The sequence below is a fragment of the Quercus robur genome, chromosome 10 (assembly GCF_932294415.1).
Source record: "Quercus robur chromosome 10, dhQueRobu3.1, whole genome shotgun sequence".
NCBI classification, from domain to species: Eukaryota; Viridiplantae; Streptophyta; class Magnoliopsida; order Fagales; family Fagaceae; genus Quercus; species Quercus robur.
In genome coordinates, this window is record NC_065543.1 from 43,401,167 (window position 1) to 43,420,981 (window position 19,815).

At 35.2% G+C, this 19,815-nt stretch overlaps 2 protein-coding genes across 2 annotated transcripts; both read right to left on the reverse strand.

Moving 5' to 3' along the window:
- Positions 1-6,144: 6,144 nt before the first annotated feature.
- Positions 6,145-10,631, reverse strand: LOC126703334 (transcription initiation factor IIB-2-like). Its single transcript, XM_050402300.1, has 7 exons — positions 10,217-10,631; positions 9,437-9,461; positions 8,187-8,316; positions 7,973-8,103; positions 7,722-7,810; positions 6,665-6,741; positions 6,145-6,596 (listed from the first exon to the last, which is right to left on the reverse strand). Exons 1-7 carry the CDS (start codon positions 10,567-10,569, stop codon positions 6,463-6,465), a joined length of 939 nt encoding a protein of 312 aa, XP_050258257.1. The 5' UTR covers positions 10,570-10,631; the 3' UTR covers positions 6,145-6,462.
- A 3,436-nt stretch (positions 10,632-14,067) lies between these two features.
- On the reverse strand, positions 14,068-19,607 carry LOC126701493 (hydroxyproline O-galactosyltransferase GALT6). The gene is made up of 7 exons (XM_050399622.1): positions 18,408-19,607; positions 16,590-16,822; positions 16,221-16,511; positions 15,988-16,116; positions 15,709-15,882; positions 14,750-14,857; positions 14,068-14,599 (listed from the first exon to the last, which is right to left on the reverse strand). The coding sequence occupies exons 1-7, from the start codon at positions 19,231-19,233 to the stop codon at positions 14,390-14,392; spliced, it is 1,971 nt and encodes a 656-aa protein (XP_050255579.1). The 5' UTR covers positions 19,234-19,607; the 3' UTR covers positions 14,068-14,389.
- Positions 19,608-19,815: the final 208 nt, after the last annotated feature.

Consider the following 19,815-nt stretch of genomic DNA (forward strand, 5'->3'; position numbering starts at 1 on the left):
AGTGCTAAAATCTAATCATAAATCGATATCCAAGCATATTATGAAATTATGTATGAGTTTGAATGTGTCCATAGACAGACTGAAATCGAAATATCCCCTCATCCTCCACCAAAGAGGAATTTTCTATCCTCAAAGCCTATATATCATTGTTGTTATGGCTATGGAACAAGTTTGTATAATAATTTACACCAAAATTTAGTTTAAAAAAGAACGGGGAATTCATTTATGTTAAGGTTTTCTTTTGTAAAGTTATTCCCTTCCATGCTTGAAATTAAATGGCTTTTCTATTTGGGCATTTAAGCAATTGTCTAAGACCTGCAAATGGAAGAGGGATCTATAAATTTTATCTTATAGTATAATATATATAATATATAGGCTTTTTTTCTTTCTTAAAAAAAAAAATGGATAAGTTTTCTTTCGAGATATGGATTAGTAAGAGAGTGTCCTATTTTATAGATATTTTACGTGGAGTTTGAAATATATTTTTATCAGATTGTCCTCAAGTTTTTTCCTAGTTAAACATAAGGTTTAGAGATATTTATAAACTACATAAAATTATAGATAGTATAAATATAGAGAGTCCTCTTATAGATAGTATAAATATAAATAAATAAAATTATAGTATAAAATTATATTTATACTATAACTTACTAAGATGACAAGAAATGATTATAGCGACATTACTTTTAAATGTGCATGCTCTCTATCAACGTAACATTTATTATATAATATAGGGTCATGCTAACGAGTGCCCTTAGGGCACTGGTTAATAATCCATTTTAAGAAAGTTTTGACGTCACTTTTATGGAAAATGAAAAAAGCTGTCAAAACATTAATTGTCTTTTTTTCTTTCCCCATAAAAACTTTCTTTAACTGGATTCTTAACCAGTGCCGTAAGGGTACTCATTAGCATTTCCCTATAATATATACCAATATCAAATCATGTGCATGCTCTCTATCAACATAACACAATTTACTATGATGATAAGAAATGACTGGAGTGACATTACTTTAAAATGTGCATGCTCTCTATCAACATCAATTTTATTATATACCAATGTCAAAACATGCTATAGTAGCAATTGTGAAAAATCTTGTTCCCCAAGACTTATTGAATTAAATAAATGATGAAACAAAACATTTTTTGTTATATGTACTTTACATAATTGATGGGAAAAATTCTATTATAATAATATAGAGTAATTATATTTGCTAAGTAAAGTTATAATAATACCTTTGATAAATTAACTTCTATTATTCTACCTTTTTAAACTTTATTTTATGTTAGTTAGAGTAGATAGTGTTTATTTTAATTGTAATATATTTATATATATACACACACAAATGTCTACATGAAAATAACAAAAATTAAAAGAATCTTAAAAAAAAAAAAATCTCTTAAAAAGAATTTGTTAATAGTACTAAAAAATATATTAAAAACTTATTTAGGATGCGTTTGAATACTGCTTATTTTACTAAAAACTGAAAACACTGTAGTAAAATAATTTTTAAATGTGTGAATAATGTCGTGGGACCCATTTTTAATAAAAAAATTACTGGAAAAAAGAGGTTTATGGGTCCCATGAATAATATGCGGGACCTATTAGTGTGACACATTCCTGTGTAGTCATTGGCTATCAAAGAGGTAGTGGGTTTCGTACACAGTGTACGGGACCCACTGACAATACATGATGAAGCGCTTCTCAATTAAGAAAAATTAAAAAAAAAAAAAAAAAAAAAGAGGGTGAAAACACGGACGCCAAAACGCCAACGCTATCCAAACGCTGGATTAATAATATTATTTCTCAAAAGATGGAAAAAAAAAGAGAGTAATTTTAAAAAAGAAATTAAAATATAAAAATAATATAAATTATTTATAAGAAAATATGTAATTTATTGTCTGATACCTGGAATTGCAACTATCCAATTCCAATCTTGACTTTTTATAAAAGCAAATATTTTATGCCGACTAAAATGTAACATGATTCCAAGATTTCCTAGATCCAACTTACGCCGAAAGACTGTTGCAAATGGGGGTTACCCGTTCATAAAAGCTGTCCAAATATGTTCTATCTGAACTGACTATTAAAACTGGTCCCCCCTCTTTGTATCCATTTTATAAATTTATAATTATAATAATTTTCTTTCATCAACTTCTTTTGTCACTTTCCCAGCTATGGAAAACACTTTTCTATTAAAGTATCAGTAAAATACGTGGCCACTGGCCACTGCAGACAACCATTATAAACAGTGTGAGTTGGTCACTTTCAAGCCAGTCATGTCACTTCACGTGGCCAATAAGGCTTTTCTAAGTACATGGAAAGTGACACAGGAACTGATTTTTCCTGAAGGTTATTGCATCATTTTCAAAAGTATGGACTATGCCCCCCCCCCCCCCTCACTTTCTCTTCTTCTATGATCCACTGGGTCAGGGAGTAACGTGAAAGAAAGAGCTAATATTTATTGGGGACAAACAATCAATCAGTTTTCACAACTTTTGGGCAAACACGAATGAAAGTTGGGAAAATGTTTTCCATTCCATTTTAATTGTGATTTTTTTTTTGTTGCACCAATCAAGCAAATATAAACAGTTACACACCTCAATCAGTTTTGAAAGAAGCCTAACCTCTATGCAGGCTATGTCATGTGGCATAAATGGTTCTTTTTTGGTAACATATAAGAGTGTAGGACCGATTAAATTTAAACGATTATGATTTGCATTTGTATTTCAATTATGTTGTCGTCGTAACTCCAAAACAAAACCAAGCAAAACGTTTTCGTAGGACATGAAATATCAGATATGTTGAGAGCTGTAGCCTGTAGTTATTGGTTAAGCCAGAAAAATTAGTGAGGAGTTTAAAGGCAATGCAACTTGAGGACATCTGAAACTGCTCTATCTTCAAAATTAAGGGTTGTAGTATATGTGTTTAATCACATATTTTCAGTTTTTAAACAATATTACATGTATTTTTATATGCTTTTTCACCTACACATATTTTAAAAAAAATTGAAAACTATTATTTAAACACATGTATCAAATGAGCACTAAATTTTTATTTTTTTGAATGTTGTAAATTACATGTTGATATGTAAAGTGTGTGCGCATCACGATTTCAAGACACTTTTACTTTCTCAAAATTATAAATTATAATTAAAATCGTGTTTTGAACACAATTTTTAAAATTATATACAAATGTGTGTGCACGCACTACACTTTAAGACACTTTTAATTTTTCGATGTTATAAATTATAACTGAATATAATTTCCAAAATTGTGTGCGCATGGGTAAAACAATACGAGTGTAACAAACATTTTAAACTTTTGTCTAATGAGAGTTTGGGAGAATATACTCCTACAAACCTTATCCACTTCGTTCATAAAGCAAAAAAGTTTAAGGAATCACAAGAAAATCCACTAATCTTCTTTTTCACTTGACAAAAACGGAAAAAGAAAACGGAGCGTTACGAGCGTCACAAGAACATTGGATGCCTAGCACAATTTTGTTTTAGGCAAGTATAAACTAAGTACCCAATTGAATCTCAATTCTCAAACCCCACCCTCTATCACTCAGTGTTGTTGAGTCATCCCACATCGGTAAGGTGTGATATTCAGAAGGGATTTATCACTTGCTCCGCGACACTAACTGTTGCATGCAGTTTTGGTGTTGGCGTGTGAGTGTATTCCCTTATCTCATCCCCTTTCTCCCATATATGTGTGTGTGTTTCTCAAATTAAAAAAAAAAAATTAAGGAAAGATGAGATACTAATTGATCCAAAATCCATTACCTATAAAACAACGTTATAAACCCAGAAAAATTATTGGGGCAGAAAGCACGCCTCTGGAAGTTGAAAAATGGGGCCCTTCCATCTTTGCACCTATTATTTTTGGGTTGAGTATGAAGTTTGCATTTGATTTTACTAGTTTACCAAGAAGAAAAGATGCTTGAAAGGGAGGAAATGACATAACCTTGATCTAGGGGTGACAATGTGCATGATAGAATCAGATCATGGATGCCTCGTCCTCATTCCATCCCCTATTTGAGAACAGGGGAGACACCAAGGATGAGAGAGGCACAAGTCGGGGCTGGACAAAGAAAAAGACTTTTGACATTTTTAATGAAATAGCTCCCATAGTGATGAGATAAGAAAAGAATAGAGAATCATAAAAATGCTAAGAGAGAGGAAAAAATAAAAAACAAACAGTAAATATTAGAAAACTAAAAAGAACAGACTGTTATTGGGTACTTTTTCTATACCCCCTTCCTCTCATAGAGGGGTAGAACCCACCCCTTTGTGAGAAGGGCGGGGTATAGTTCCGGACTACCAATAATTTTCGAAAGGGAACAATCTCTATACTATTATTAATAAGATAAGAAGCCACAGCACATAGTATGGTGGAGATGGCTATGATTCCAACAACAGTACAAGAAGAAAAAAAATCCCACCTAGAATTCAGAGTGGGCAAAGAGCAATGAAATATCTCACATGTAAAACGGACAGAAGAAGAAGAAAAAGAAAAGTCAGTCAAAGCTACAATCTAATATCAAGAGGCTGGGACTTCCATATCCACAAACCAAGTTCACAGGATGGCCCCTACTTAGAACGCATGCCCCGGGGTTGAGACACGATCTGTTTGTATAATTAGTATTCAGACCAAACACCCCCAAGTACTGCCAGAGAGGAAAATCACCAAATTTGAAAATATTTTTCCTTTCACCAAGAAACGACAATACCATGAGTTGGCAACTTGGGCAACTTGGGCAACGGTTCTCAAAGGAGTCAAACACCTAGTGCAATAAGCAACATACAAGACAAAAGAAGGTGTTGTCCTCACCCAGATTTTAAAGGGCAACATCTCCAAAATATCAATTTTTCTGGGACCACAATTTTGATGCGGTCGACTGTAATTGTCTATCACTTTCATATAAACTCATGACTTTAACCACGCTAGAATTATGAAAAAAATTATGACACAAGAGTTAGCCATATAAAGAAGGATTTTTTTTATAATTTTTTTCTACTTTTATAGTTTTCCACTAGTATACAAATATAACCAAGGAATTACTAGCACTGCAACTTGGACTTTCCACTGATCAAATTCAATGCTAATAAGCATTAAAAGGTCACAATTTCTGATTAAACTACTACATGGAAAATATATGTAATCATTTACAATGATATTAATACATCCAAGACAGATTCTACTTTTTGACACTTAAAATAGTGGTACTCTGAATTAGGCCCTTTTGTGGTGGTACTTTGAGTTAAGTAATGTGTTTAAACTAGGTGAGAAAGTGTAATTAAGTATGCATGTGTGTGTTTAGCAGTTATTTTGTTTCTCAAAAAAAAAAAAACTTTTACAGTATCACTAACCTGACTAATAATTATATGGATTGTCTTTGCATCCAAAGTCCTAACTGGCATCTTTCCATCAACTTTCTTGGGCCAAAGAATATGTTATTTTAGACATAATGGATGCTAGCCCAAAACAAACACTTAACCGGTTAAAGACCATTCCTGAAGATATAGCTCCTCTAGTTGTTTATGATGCTATGTACTCTCCTCAGTTTTTTAATATAGTTTTGCCTTAGGGGCGGTTATCTCAAAAAAAAAAAAAAAAAGGACCCAGTTAAAGATCAAATTATAAATGGTTGTGTTGCATAGTATGGACCAAACAATAATCGTTTATCACTTTCATATAAACCCATCACTTAAATTCAACCATGCCAGAGTTATGACAAAAAAGTTACCTCTAGACCCTTTCCCCCATAATCTTAACCATATAAAGAAGGATTTTTTTATATTTATAGTTTTCCACTGGTATATAACCAAGGAATTACTAGCACTGCAACTTGAACTTTACACTAATCAAATTCAAAGCTAATGAGCATTAAAAGGTTACAACTTCTGATCAAACTACTACATGGAAAATATATGTAATCATTTACAATGATCGCATTAATAATACATCCAAGACAGATTCTGCTTTTTGACACATACAGTATCACTAACCTGACTAATAATAATATGGATTGTCTTTGCATCCAAAGTCCTAACTAGAATATTTCCATCAACTTTCTTGGGCCGCCGAAAATGTTATTTTAGACATAATGGGATGCCAGCCCAAAGCAAAGACTTAACTAGTTAAAGACCAAACTATAAATGATTTTGGTGCAAAGTATGGACCATTGTTAAAAGAAGCAAGAAAATATTGGTAAAGAAAACTAAATGCATGGACCACAGTCAAACGGTCCAATAATGCTTTAATGCTTGCTGCTGACTCGGGTAAGAAGAGATTCGGGGAAAAGGCTATCCATCTATACATGAAAGAAGAGGGGGAGTTTTCATCAAAAAAAAGAAAGAAGAGGGGGAGTAAAAATACTACTGAAAACTTTCATCTCCAAATGAAAAACCCAGTACCAAGCTGCTGCAATTTAGTATAGCTATAAGACTTATCCATGTTTAGGACTTGCACAGGTTCTTGAGATCACCCTCCTTGGCAAACCAGCTAGGAATTAGCCGTGAGATATGAGGATAAAGATCCTTATAAGAATTCTTGATTGTTCCTTCAGCCACTCTAGTAGCAAGTGAAATATCTGCAGTCACAGGACATTAATATTGCCTATAGAAAGCCAAAGACTAATATGAATCACAATTTTCTGACCTTTGAGTGCCTTTTTCTCATTTGATAGTTGAGTTACAATGTATATAACAGCTGCTGCAATTGATATCGGGCTCCTCCTGCGGATGTAAAAGAGTAAACAACATTTGTTCAAAATTTGAAGAAACAATATACGATGCTTCATATAATTAGAATAAGAAACATGTGAGAAGTCTCCTGCAGGAGTGTAGCACAAAATTTAAACCCAAAAACAAACTAAAAATCACTGGTCCAAATCAATAAGAGATCTAAACTGAAGCCACGTGAAAACTACTAAACAGTATTTTTTTTAAATAAAATAATTCTTTTAAAGCACACAAACATTATTTTTTATAAAATAATTTTTTTTAACCAATTGTTGCATGCAGTTTTGGTAATGGCGTGTGAGTTTAATGAAAAAAATCACGGGCTTGTCCCACATCCGGGGGGGGGGGGGGGGGGGTGTGTTTGGGTTTATAACTTGCTCCGCGATATCAACTGTTGCATGCAGTTTTGGTAATGGCGTGTGAGTTTAACGAAAAAAAAAAGCACACAAACATTTAAATCCATTTGATCAAGAAAGTCAAGAAAGAGAGTAGAGCGTGTCATGCAAGTGGCTATATGACTCATAAAAAAATAGTCCCCATTAAGCAGTTATCATATAATTTTCCCAAGCACATTTAGTCCTATATCATTAAGCAGTTATCATATAATTTTCCCAAGCACATTTAGTCCTATATCATTTTCTTTATCGGTAAGTTATGCACCCACCCCAATGGGTCTTATTTATCATTCATGTTAATAATCATCTACCTGTTATTTATCATACAGGCACTTGTGAAGCCTGAATTACCAAAAGGCCATTACAGTGGGTATCAGCTACAAAAATGACAGGTGGCATTATATGCCATTACTAGACTTATATACAGTCTAAAATCCTCAGAGTGAAGGATATCTATGATAACTTCTTCTCAAATTCCTGCACAGAATATTAGAACAACCTACAAGAAAGGACTAAACTCTGCCATATTAGAACTTTGAGTTATACTTGAACATTTATAAGAAAAAAGCCAGAACAAACCTTATGTCAAGCTCCTCAGATTTCTGAACAATTTCTTGGGCAGCCTTGACTTCTTGATTGGTCATTCCAAGATTGGAACAAAAACGTCGCTACAAATTGAACATGGAAGTTGCATAAATACTAAATAATGCATAGGCACATCTTTCACAAAAAGAAATCTTTGAGGACACAACACATGCAACTGATAATAAGCCCCCAATTTAGATGAAGGAGAACCAGGGGGGAGAGAGAGAGATAGAGCAACAGCTGACCATATAGTCCACAGCATGTATAGTTCCCATTTCCACAGATTGACCCAGCTCTAGCTCCAGGTGTTTTAGAATGAACTCTCTTGCCCTGCCAATTTCTTTCTGTGTGGCCCCATTGACAACAGAACAAATTTCTACATAAAATACACAAAAATTAGGCTCTTATGTACACAGATAAAAATCAACTAAAATATATTATGAAAGATATGCCATTTGCCTTTCACAGTCCGAGGCTTGTTTTCTTGTCGGCAAGCAATGTAGAGGCAAGCAGCCACAATTGCTTCTTGATTTCGTCCTCTAAGAGGTTTTTGATCTTCTACTTTCTTATATATTTCACTGGCACGATCCTAAATCAGATATAGACATAAACAGATAAGCAATCTAAATTAAATCAACATTTATAAGTTTATATAAAATAAACGATAAAGAAAGAAAATATAAAACTGCAACACTCAAAGGTAAGAACCATCACTTAGTAAACATTCCATGAACATGCAAGAAGACTTCAATATGTTTATCAAAAAAAAAAAAAAAGAAGACTTCAATATTGCATAAAGAAATCCTAAATTGTATTCAAAAGACTAAGAAAGAGTAGACATACACCAAAAAAAAAGCTTCCAAATATCATAACAAACAACTATCAAGTAGTGGCTCGTAAACTCATATTAGATCAAATTTAAAGCCTTCGTGACAATGTCAAGCTGCTTAGCATTTTGCACTAAAACATTAGCACACTAATCTTCAGAATGATTGTTTGGCAGATCATTAGAATAGCTTCCAAGGCACTAGCTTTCATAGATGTCCATCCCTCATAAGCCTAGTGCACGAAATCTGTGAACCCAGCAAAAGTGGGGAGTCTACATTCCTGTATGGTCTCGCATGCTTCAAGAGTTCAACAATAAACATCCACCCTGTTGTCCTCCTCATCCTCAACAGTTCAAGCCTCTCCAATCCAATGACCTTGTCTCTTAACTCCAGCATCCAAAAATTGTGGTCATCACTACAGTTTTTTTTTTTTTTTTTTTTTTTTTTTAACTAAGTTATTTGGGTTAAAACTTCCACAAAATTTTTTTATTACAAAAAACACCCCATTTAATTCAGGATTTCATCTTTAAAGTAAACCCTCTTAAATTTGACCAGTATAGATTTTCCAAATAGTTGCTGTCCCATAACTTTCCCAATCTCCACTTAATTCCTGAGGCTACTTAACACATATTTGTCAACCACTATTTCTAGCCTTCATTCATACACTTCAACAGTCCACATCAACATTTAGTTCTTTCAGAATCCCCCATAAACACGCATAATGAATGTCCAACTGAAAAACATGAATGTTAAAACATTCACAATAATAATTCCACCACTAGAATAATTTATACTAATACACAATTTTGCATAATTACCACCACAATACAGCTTAATAAGTAACCAGTACTCAATGAAAATGACAGAAAATAGCTGAAATACCTTTATGGTTGTAACCAGTCCCAGCCTGAAACAGCCATAAATTGGGTCAGTTACATATGCAGTCGACAATTTTATAACCAACAATAACAGCAATAAATGTCAACTTCAATTTCCTTTCAAAATACCCACAAAAAAACAAAAGTAAAAATCAAACTCAAAGACGTCTAGAATATCTTAACAGAGTTAGAATTCTATCCTATCTTAAAAAAAGAAGAAGTTAGGACTTAAAGCAATCGTTTTTAATCCTTAAAACGAACGTGACCCACCTAAAAACTAATACATCGTCACTATGTTAGACACATTAGTGACTAAAAGCCATCACTATTAAATTCGATAAGGGATCAAAAGCAATCACTTTGAAATTTGTTAGGGATTAAAAGTAATCCCTTTATTTTGGCCAAAAATCAAAATCCCATCCCCACTGTAAGCCATTTCAATTTCTTGTGCCTTTTTGAACCTAACCCAAGTTTTGGGGTATTGCACCCCTAAAGTTTTAAAATTTGAATCCATAACCCAAACATTAAGCATGTTCGCCATAATAAGGTCTATTAAGTGCCAACTAAACTCATTGACATCATTTTTTTTTTTTTCATTAAACCCTATTAACTTCTGTGAAATTACAATTTACAGTTTGAAGTAAATTTTTTATTTACAAAATACATAGCACGTGTCACATACACATACACATTCTCTTTCGCTTCTTCTTCCTCCGTTTTCTCACAAACCAAACAGACACACATTTATCAAATTGAGAGGAGAGAAAGAAGAAAGAAACAAAACCTATCGGACATAATGGCAATGGCCTTGAAGGCCTCGATGAGGTGCCTATCGGAGTTAGAGCCACGAGTCTGCCACTTGCCGAGCGAGGAGGTCAAGAAACCAGAGGAAGTGCCATTAGGCTTAGATATGACGGTGGAGAGCCCACCGTCGGAGAGAAGCGGGTTCATCGGGCCGCCAACTCGGGCCGGGTCTTGGTCGTTGGACTCGTTCGCGAAGGTTCGCCACTCCGAGGTCTCGTCGATGGAGTGAGCCTCCAATACCAGCCCACATTCCGAGCATATGGTGTCTCCGGCGGAGTGGTCGAACACCACCTCCGTGAGTTGGTTGCAGTCGCGGCAGAACAAGTCTGCCATATTTTTTTTGTGTGCGTTTTCCGGTTTTCTCTGGCTCTGCGTTTATAGTATTCGAGACGAGTGAAGAGTATGGATTTGTGAGGATTTTTTGGCTCTGTGGCCATATTTATACTTGAAAGTTACGCATAGGGGCGAAATAGTCTTTTTACGATATTATTTTTTTATATTTATTTTATTGTTTTGTTGCACATTGTCAACGTTTTTGAGTTTTTTTTTTTTTTTTTTTGGTTGGGTTATGTACTTATGATTGGTCATGTTCATCGACTCTGCATCCTATTTGGACACAAGCCATGTTCTTTTAAAAAATTAAAGTGATGTCTTTTTGAGAAGCACATTTTGAAATATTACTAAACGCTTGATTTATTTTTTTGATTTTAAAAAGTACTTTTTATCGTCTGAAAGTGCAAACAAACGGACAGTAGGTGTAATTAGAATAGGCGTAACACCACTTATACTCACAATATATGAATGATTTATTATGCTAAACTCTCCTTCCACCCTCTACACCATATATGAAATTTTTTTTTTTTTTTTTTTTTTTTTTTTTTTTTTTTTTTTTTATGGTATCTTCCATCTCCTCTTCCCCTATCTTATGACTACATGTATCTTTACCTTATGGTATGTGGATCCCACGCAATGTATATGAATTTTCTCTCTTATGGCATGTAAGTCATACTGCTTAAATTTTAATTACCATAATTGGGGTTTAAGTGATAGTTTAATATCATCTTTGTTAGTTGGTTGTAGCACGGCCAAATAAGTTTGTCATCTTTGTGCGTGCAGGCGCCAACGTTTATAGAATGTGTGAAGAGTGCGGCAAAATAAGTTTATCATCTCTCTCTCTCTCTCTCTCTGTTAGTTGGTTGCAATGCGGCAAAATAAGTTTGTCATCTTTGTGTGTGCATGTGCCAACGTTTATAGTATGTATGAATTTGCAAGGTATTGTCACTTGTGGCATTTTTATACTTAGAAAGTTAAGAAAAGTAGTAATTTAGAATATTCATTGTTACACAATGCCAACATTAAGAAAATGACTACTGCTTCACACATGGGGTGGGATCATACCACTTAATCATATCATGAATATATGTTCGTCATACCACATAATTATCTCTTTTTGTTTTTGATAATTTGTAATTCATTACTAAAAGAAAGAATAACAAGGTGGATAATCATCCTTACAAGTTGCCGATAAAGCAAGGGGAAGATTATCCTTATTGAAGACAAAAGACACCACATAATTATCTCATAAATATACGTATACAGTTTGACTTTATTTAACAAAAGAAATACATAAAAAAATATCATTTATAAAATGTGGATTAACTTGTGTGCCCTTAGGTCACTCAGCAACAAAAGACTTCATTTATATATTCTATATATCGTGTCTCCAAACTTAAAATGAAGTTTCTTAATTTCTAATCTAATCTAGCATGTCTTGAGAATAATGAACCCTTTATGAGAATAAAATTGGTGTGACAGTAAATATAAATTGTGTAGTATGGAATTACACTTTTATGAGACCATAAGTGTTCACCACAAGATGTGACCTGATAGTAAGAGTTCTCATATTACTTCACATGATACTTGGCAGAAGTTGAACATTTCAGATAATGGTATTTTAACGAATATGTTGTGCCCACGATGATAATCTCATCAAAGCTCTATGATATATGTGGCATTATTCATTGTCATCACGTACTGTAAGATCAATGAGCCCACGGAGGAGATCCCTTTTTTATTCAGCCAAAAAACAAAAAGGTGTTTATTCTTACAATTCTACGCAAATCTAAAACCAGTCATGTGCGCGTTGAGGCCTTTTTGGCCTCACATATATGGCTGACTAGGGTGGTTTCATTATAGCTAGTGTAGCACCAACGTTGTCATAGACATGGTCCCATCTACTTTAGCTAAAAAGCCTAAACCACCTTCCTCCGTGAATGGCTCAAGCACGTTTTGGTAAATCATTTTCTTTCTTCTCTGAAGGGCAGCTCAAGCCTCTCAAGATATCTCTCCCACGAAGGAGAGATTAAGAAGGTTCGGATGGGCCTTTATCCCGCTTGCCCACTTTGTGAAATGGAGCCAAAGACCAATTTCTCCACCTCTTCTATGATTCTGAGACTACGAAGATGATTTGGCCTAGGAACTACTTTTGTAGAATTTTACTACAGGAGTTGCAAAAGTTGACACGGCAATTTGTAAAGCTTGTTTCAATGAAACAATAGTGATTAGTGATCAATGTGAAACAAGACATGAGGAGGAGCAACAATTTAATTTGAAAGATCAAAATGGCAGGTGCGGAAAGAGATCAGTGGCCGCGCCACCTTATGGCCAGAGTGGTCCTAGGACCACCTGACCTAAAAAAAAAATTATATATAATAATTTTAAATTATATATTTATTTACCTTTAAAAAAAATTTTGGGATCATCCTGAATTTTTTTTATACCAATAAAATTAAATTTAGGTCTATAATTTGAGCAACTTAACAATATATTGGGATCTTTCAAGCAAAAAAGAAAAGCTCAAAAAAAAATTGAACTAAAATCTGAAAAAAAAAAATTATAATAAAACTACTACAGGCTTGACAATGGCTTGATTCCTTCGACTAAGCACACTGCCCAATACAATACAATTTTCAACATTTTATTATTTTTTATTACAATATTATTTTTCTTCATCAGACATATAGTACTTCTCATTTTTAATTATTTTTTTTGTTTATTCTTAACCACACATGTTTTCTATCTCCTCAATTTTTACATTTCATACTTTAAAATTTTATCACATCTTCATCTACACTTTTACATCTATGTTTTAAATTTCTCTTTGTTCGTAACTTCTGTGTCTTCTACCAGTACCAATGCGGCAACACTTCTTCTCAAGTTGAATCTCAAATTTCTCAATATAATTTTTTTTAGCTGTACAGATAGTTTTGTTTATTTCTTTTCTTTTCATTTTTTTCCTTTTGAAGTTTTTGGTTTACAGAATGCAAATTTGTTTTGATTTTAAGAACAACTTTTTTTTTTTTTTTTAAACACAAACTTCATTCCAACCAAATCTTGAATTTCGGCCGGTATTTACCGAAACACCCCAAATAGACTGCATTGACCCAAAATTTTTCCTTAAGTGGAATTGAGTGAGTTACTGTTCCAGTTTGTTTATTGGCACGGTATTTTCCAACTGTTATAGCCAGAATGGAATGGAATTAATAATATTGAATCAAATCCAATTACCTAAAGGCTAAAAAGAAATAAGATAGTGTAATTTATGCTTCCTAAAGAACACCTTGAACAAAATTCCCGGAGCTGCTGCTGGGAAAGATAGACCATCTTGTCATGTATGCTATGTTAAAGATTCTTCACACTGTTCACAGCCCTACAGGATTACATGCCAGAAACAAGAATAGAGACCATCTTGTTAAGAGGCTTGAAAGCATGAATGAGTACCCAAAAAATAATAATAATAAATATAAATAAAAATAAAAAGGAAGCAGAACAAGCATGAAGTTCTAATCTAATTTCATTTCCATCTCTGTGGTTCTAATGTAAATTACAGGACTGCGATCAGTGTGAAAAATTTTCCCTGCACATCTAATATCATCGTCTTCCAACATCAGGGCCCAAAAAGGAAGGGAGAAAAAGAAAAAAGGAAACAAGGTCCGCGAAATAATGAATGAATTTGTAAGGGCATTTGTACAGGGCCAGAGATAACTAACCCAACCTCCAGAGAATATACAAATACATGATGCTATGCCTGCAAAACTTGTTTCTCTCCCTGTTCTATCTCAGATTCTGAAGAAGATCGACCATACCACAATCATCATCTCATGTTGCAGCACTGAGGTTTTCCGTGCAATAGCAATTTGTCCCACATGCAGATCATCTGCCTTGGAGACTGGTAATGGGCTGTATAATAATCTTCTATGCACCCAAACTGGCAGAACTTCAAGCTATGCTGATACACAACCGGTTTGGTGCTGTTGAACTGTTCCACCCACATTCCCATACTCACATCTTCCATTTTAAACAACTACACAAAGTTGTTATTATATCAATAACCAGCAAAATAAATACATGCCACACAGCATCAAAACAATGCACTTGCACTCTAAACACATGCACACAGGAGGAGAAGAGGGGAGAGAAAGAGAGAGAGAGAGAGAGAGAGAGAGAGACTTACCCTTAATTTGCGTTTCTCAAACTCAGATACAATGAAGTGTGCAATGTCAGATGATAAAACATAGCCTGGTCCATTTGCATACGGTGGATAATCTTCTTCTGGCCACTCCTGATACCACCACCAAATGACAAACATTTGTGAATATCTAGAACGCATCTCAAAAATCCCAATAAACTAAGTAATCAATAATGTAGGGTAAAACACTGATACAAGAAATGCAGAAGAATTTCTATTAAGCAATCACACCAAATTAGATTTCTCAAAACAATGAATTGGAAAAATACTGATCTACATGAATCATGATTGGTATATTCCTCTCACAAGAAAAATCCAGCCCATAAATAAGACCTATCATCATCCACTCCAACCAATTATGACCTAAGCTTGATATTTCACTTTTAAACAAATTGCCAAATCCTGACACCACCACCCCCCCAAAAAAAAAAACAAAAGAGAGAGAGAGAGAGAGAGAGCAGACAAAGAAACAACAAATCTAAGTCATCAATCTTCCCCACCTCTACCCAGTTCTATAAGAAAACAAGCCAATTCAGGAAACAATTGGATGGTCATAACCAGTAGAAGAGACTGAGTGCATCACACAGAGAGAGATTTGCAGGACTGCATTTAATACAGCAGACTTAACTAATTTTGGAAGTATCATCTAGAAAAAGAATGCATCAAGCCAAGAAACAAAGCTGAATCATGCATACTACAGAAATTATGAACTAGTTAATTGTTTTTTGATAATTTAAATGGTAAGTAAATGAACTAGTTAATTATAGAAGTGGGATCACACACAGATAGATTTGCAGGACTACATTTAATACAGCAGACTTGACTAAAATTGGTAATATCATCTAGAAGAAGAATGCATCAAGTCAAGAAACAAATCTGAAGCATGCATACTACAGACATTATAAACTAGTTAATTATAGAAGCGGGATCAGGCTCTTCCATACCTCATATGTTACTGCCCATTTACCATAGCGCAATGGCTTATGGTAGTAATTTATGTTCCCAATGTACAAGCTCCTACCCTCAGACACTTTCTTTGCTTCATTTAAAGCTGCATCCACTCTCACAAATGTGTCATCATCACACTTCATGATATACTTAGCAGATACTGTGCGAACCTGTAAACATCAAAAAGACGTTAACTGTAATGATCATTGAAGAATAACCTACACAATATGAAGTTAACATTAAATTCTGCAATTTGTATTTATTCCACAACTCACCCCATATTCACAGATGGCAACAGTTTTCAACACAACGAGATCATAGTTATCCATGTAAGGCACGATAACAATATCTCCAAAATATTCTGCTTCTTTCTTCAATTCAAAATTCACTTCCTTTCTTGCATGCTGCCCAAAAGTCAATTCAAAAGGTATTTAATAATATCCACCATGAAATTCATAATTAAGCCTACAACCATTGAACTGCAAGTGCCAAAATTGATGTCACTTACCAGTGCTACAAAAAAACGAGCCACCACATTTGAAGACTTGATAAGATTATGCTGCATCCAAGACTTCCTTACAGCCATTCGCTCAGCAAAATGGTTGCCAGCAGAAAGAATACCAACGAAAAGCTCCACATGCTCATCTGGGAGCGGTGGGGCTTTCCATCTGCTTGAAAAATCAAGATGTCGCTGTGGAGCAAAACTAGGATGTGATGAAGGTAAAGAGGCAGCAAACACAGAGTGGATATCGACATCCCCACTCACTGATAGCCCAGTGGCATCCTCCAGAGTAAATCCCTGTTGACAGTAAAATAAAAATCTTAAGAATAAAATCCACATTATCCTGAGAAAAGTGAGTTACAGTATATTACTCACAGTGCGATATGGGAAAGAGGTAATATGCCTCCCACCAACATCAACGTGATAACCCTCCAGTCCAGCACTAATAGTTAGAACAAAATGGTTTCCCTCTGAAAATGGGAATGGCAAGTCAACGGTAACCTTTTTGGTTTTGCCTATTAGCCGTTTTAACCACCATGTTGCCTTAGACTCCTCTGAGTGGCTGTCATCATCTCGAATCCACTTCTCACACTTCACCTGACCATCAACTGCAGCCAGTCAAAGAAATTTCTCAATTTGTTGCTACCACGGTAAAAATTAGATGAAAGCAGCAGGAAATTTTCCAACATAAAGTACCATGATTGGGTATTTTTTGGAACAGTTTTAAAAATATGTAGAGGATAATTAACTTTTCAAAAGAACAAATGTCCAATAATAAAAAAAACATTAGAGTAGAAACATGAGCAAGGAAGAAAACAACCCCTAAAGTCCTCTACTTGGGAAATTTTCCCCCTACCATGCCAACCCAGAGCAGTATAAGATACCACAGCCTTTTTATTTCATTGTGTCTTCTACCTATATTTCAATGAAAGTACGTTTCTCCTTCATAAGCGTTGGTTTGTTAAGTTAAAGGAAATTTTTTATAAAACTACTATAAGACCAACTATGGTATTAAATGTTAGGATGTTAAGAAACAACCTGTTCATAAAATGAATGTAGCTAAAATTAGAATGTTAAGATGGATAAAAGTATATACACGGAAAGATAGGATTTGAAATGAGGAAATCCACTTAAAGATACGGGTAGCCTCTATTGATGAAAAGATATGGAAAATTAGCTTGAAATGGTTTCATCATGTGCAAAGGGGCAGAGCAATTAATGCAGTAGTAAAAAAGAGTGAACTGATTCAAGTTAAAGGAACAAAAAAGATAGAAGAATACCAAAAATAACATTAGTAGAAGTAAAAAAAAAGGGCATGTCAATCAAGGAAGTAGTACAAACTATGACTTCAGATAAAATAGAAATAAGGATAAGTACACATGTGACTGACTCCCGACTCTAGCTAATCTTGTAGAGGATCCATAGCTGACCCCAAAAAATTTGGTGGTGGTTGTTGACCTTCAATTCAATCATCAACATGTGAACCTCAAGTGGAACAAGCATTTCTCCTGCCTTCTCAAGGGTGATTATTCTGAATGTCACTAGGGCAAATGGAGCAGGAACCAAGTTGGCCTTCCCCATTGCTTAAACCCCCAATTCCTAGTGTGGGCAGGATTTGATCACAATTATAGCACGATTAAACATTTTCAGATTCAACAAGTGGCAATTACCAGCAGGCCAGTTCAAAAATAAAGTGAGTTAAAATCACTTCCTGTCCAAAAGTTGAGGCAAACAGAAAGCCAGGATTCTTAACCCCAACAAGAAGTAATTATATTTTTGAACAAGTCTATCAACACCGAAGGTGAGTGAACCCAGCCAAGGTGAGTGACAATTCTATGTGAGAGAGGATGGGAAAATAGGTGCTCCTAGCAGAACTGAGTTTCGATACATGATCACCCTAGGGATCATAAAAAATCGACTAAGCACCTATAAGTTTCTTCCTTCTTCACGGGTGATAGGTAAACTTTCATAATTCATTCCAACATAACCTCAACTACTGTCTAAAAACTTTAAACCCACGTTATTTCACTTTCATTTCATTTCACCCAAGAAATAAACTCAAAACTGACGCAACAAAGAAAACCCACCAACAAAAAAGCAAATCCCATTTCAAATACCACACACGCACACACACACAAAATCATTAGCAACAAAATCTAAACAAAACACAAACTCACTCACTCACTCACTTACCAGTTTCTTCATCAGCCTTAGATTTCCATCCCTCACACCTCGAAGCTGTACCCCACTGCATCCTATAGCAAGTGTTGAGCTCAATCACTGGCTTTCCACTCCAATCCCCTCTCAACCTTGGATTGAAATGCAAAACTCGAGGTGGGTCTTCACCATCCACAGTCTTCAACCCTTGTAACTCAACTAGGAACTGCGAAACCATCACCGACTCTTCCTCATCTCTCAAAAGCGCAATCTTTGGGTCCTGCTCCGCATGTGCCTCTCTCGGCTTCCCCACCAAACTCACATACGACCCCAACGTTAATCCACAAGGCAAAACCATCACTTTATTCCGGGCCAAAAACTCCGACCCGTTTATCGCTACCGAGTTCGGGCACGGCTCCGAGACCCGGTTCTCGGTTTCCTTTGTTTCCTCTTTCCCGACCCGAACCTCTTCCCAGACCTTGCCTCCGATCTCCCACGCCACCCTCACCGACTTGTAAAGCTCCGAATCCCCACCCCCGCGACCCGAAAACGAAGTCGGGTCGAACCCCAACCCGGAAACGATTTTGTACCCGAACTGAGCCGAGCGCGGCGAGTTGGCCGAAATTAGCTTGTTTGGGCGAGTTGGGGCTCCGCGTTCTTCCAAATCCTCCTCCGAATCGAGCCGAGGAGGCCGAGAAAGCGGGTCTTGTGACACGGCACTGAACCCAGAGTTGAAAACGAAGGGGATTTCTAGGGTTACAAGAAGCATATACAAAAGTCCCAAACCGATCAGAATCTGAATCGATCTTTGTCTACTCAGAGACAAGAAAGTATCGAACTTTTCCAATTTAGCCCTCTTCATTATCAAAAAGCCAACCCCCCAAAATTTGTTTCAAAACCCCAAAATGTTTATCAATCTTTTACATGCAATTCGATTCACAGTTCAAAAGATTTGAATGGGAAATGGGTTACAGAAAAAAAGAATATATAGAATTTGAAAAAAAAAAAAAGCAAGCTAGAGAGAGAGAGAGAGACAGTAGGTAAGGTCAGCAACAACGGGCATAAGCGTGTAATAAGGGCGTGTTTGGGAGTAGTGATTTGATTTGGAGGTCGGCGGAGAAAGCTTTTTCCTGGAATCAGAGGCAAATTCTGAATTCTTTTTCTTTTTTTCTAAATTTTATATGACAGTTTTTTAGTTTACGTTGAAAAGGAAATGAAAGTGAAAGAGAATTGGGATTTGAAATTTTGAATGAATTTTTGGGAGTTTGTTGAAGTTTTTTACTTTTTTTAATTAAAAGAAAAGACAAAGGAATAGTCTAAATAAATTAATGCAGTGGTGGGGTTTCAGGGGAGGGTGTACTCGCAGGGAAACTACTCGCTTTGAGTGAGTTTTTCTTCTTCTTGCGGTAATCATCACTGTCTGGGAGGAAAAGGTTGGAAAATG

Excerpts from the sequence above, each read along its gene's own strand:
- LOC126703334 (XM_050402300.1), bottom strand. The coding sequence starts at position 10,569 with ATGGCAGACTTGTTCTGCCGCGACTGCAACCAACTCACGGAGGTGGTG. Across the intron at positions 7,811-7,972 it reads TACATGCTGTGGACTATATG|CGACGTTTTTGTTCCAATCT; the intron begins GTCAGCTGTTGC and ends TTCAATTTGTAG. Across the intron at positions 6,597-6,664 it reads TGAGAAAAAGGCACTCAAAG|ATATTTCACTTGCTACTAGA; the intron begins GTCAGAAAATTG and ends CTGTGACTGCAG.
- LOC126701493 (XM_050399622.1), bottom strand. The coding sequence starts at position 19,233 with ATGAAGAGGGCTAAATTGGAAAAGTTCGATACTTTCTTGTCTCTGAGT. Across the intron at positions 15,883-15,987 it reads TTGCCATCTGTGAATATGGG|GTTCGCACAGTATCTGCTAA; the intron begins GTGAGTTGTGGA and ends TGATGTTTACAG. Across the intron at positions 14,600-14,749 it reads TTGAGAAACGCAAATTAAGG|TTGTTTAAAATGGAAGATGT; the intron begins GTAAGTCTCTCT and ends AACTTTGTGTAG.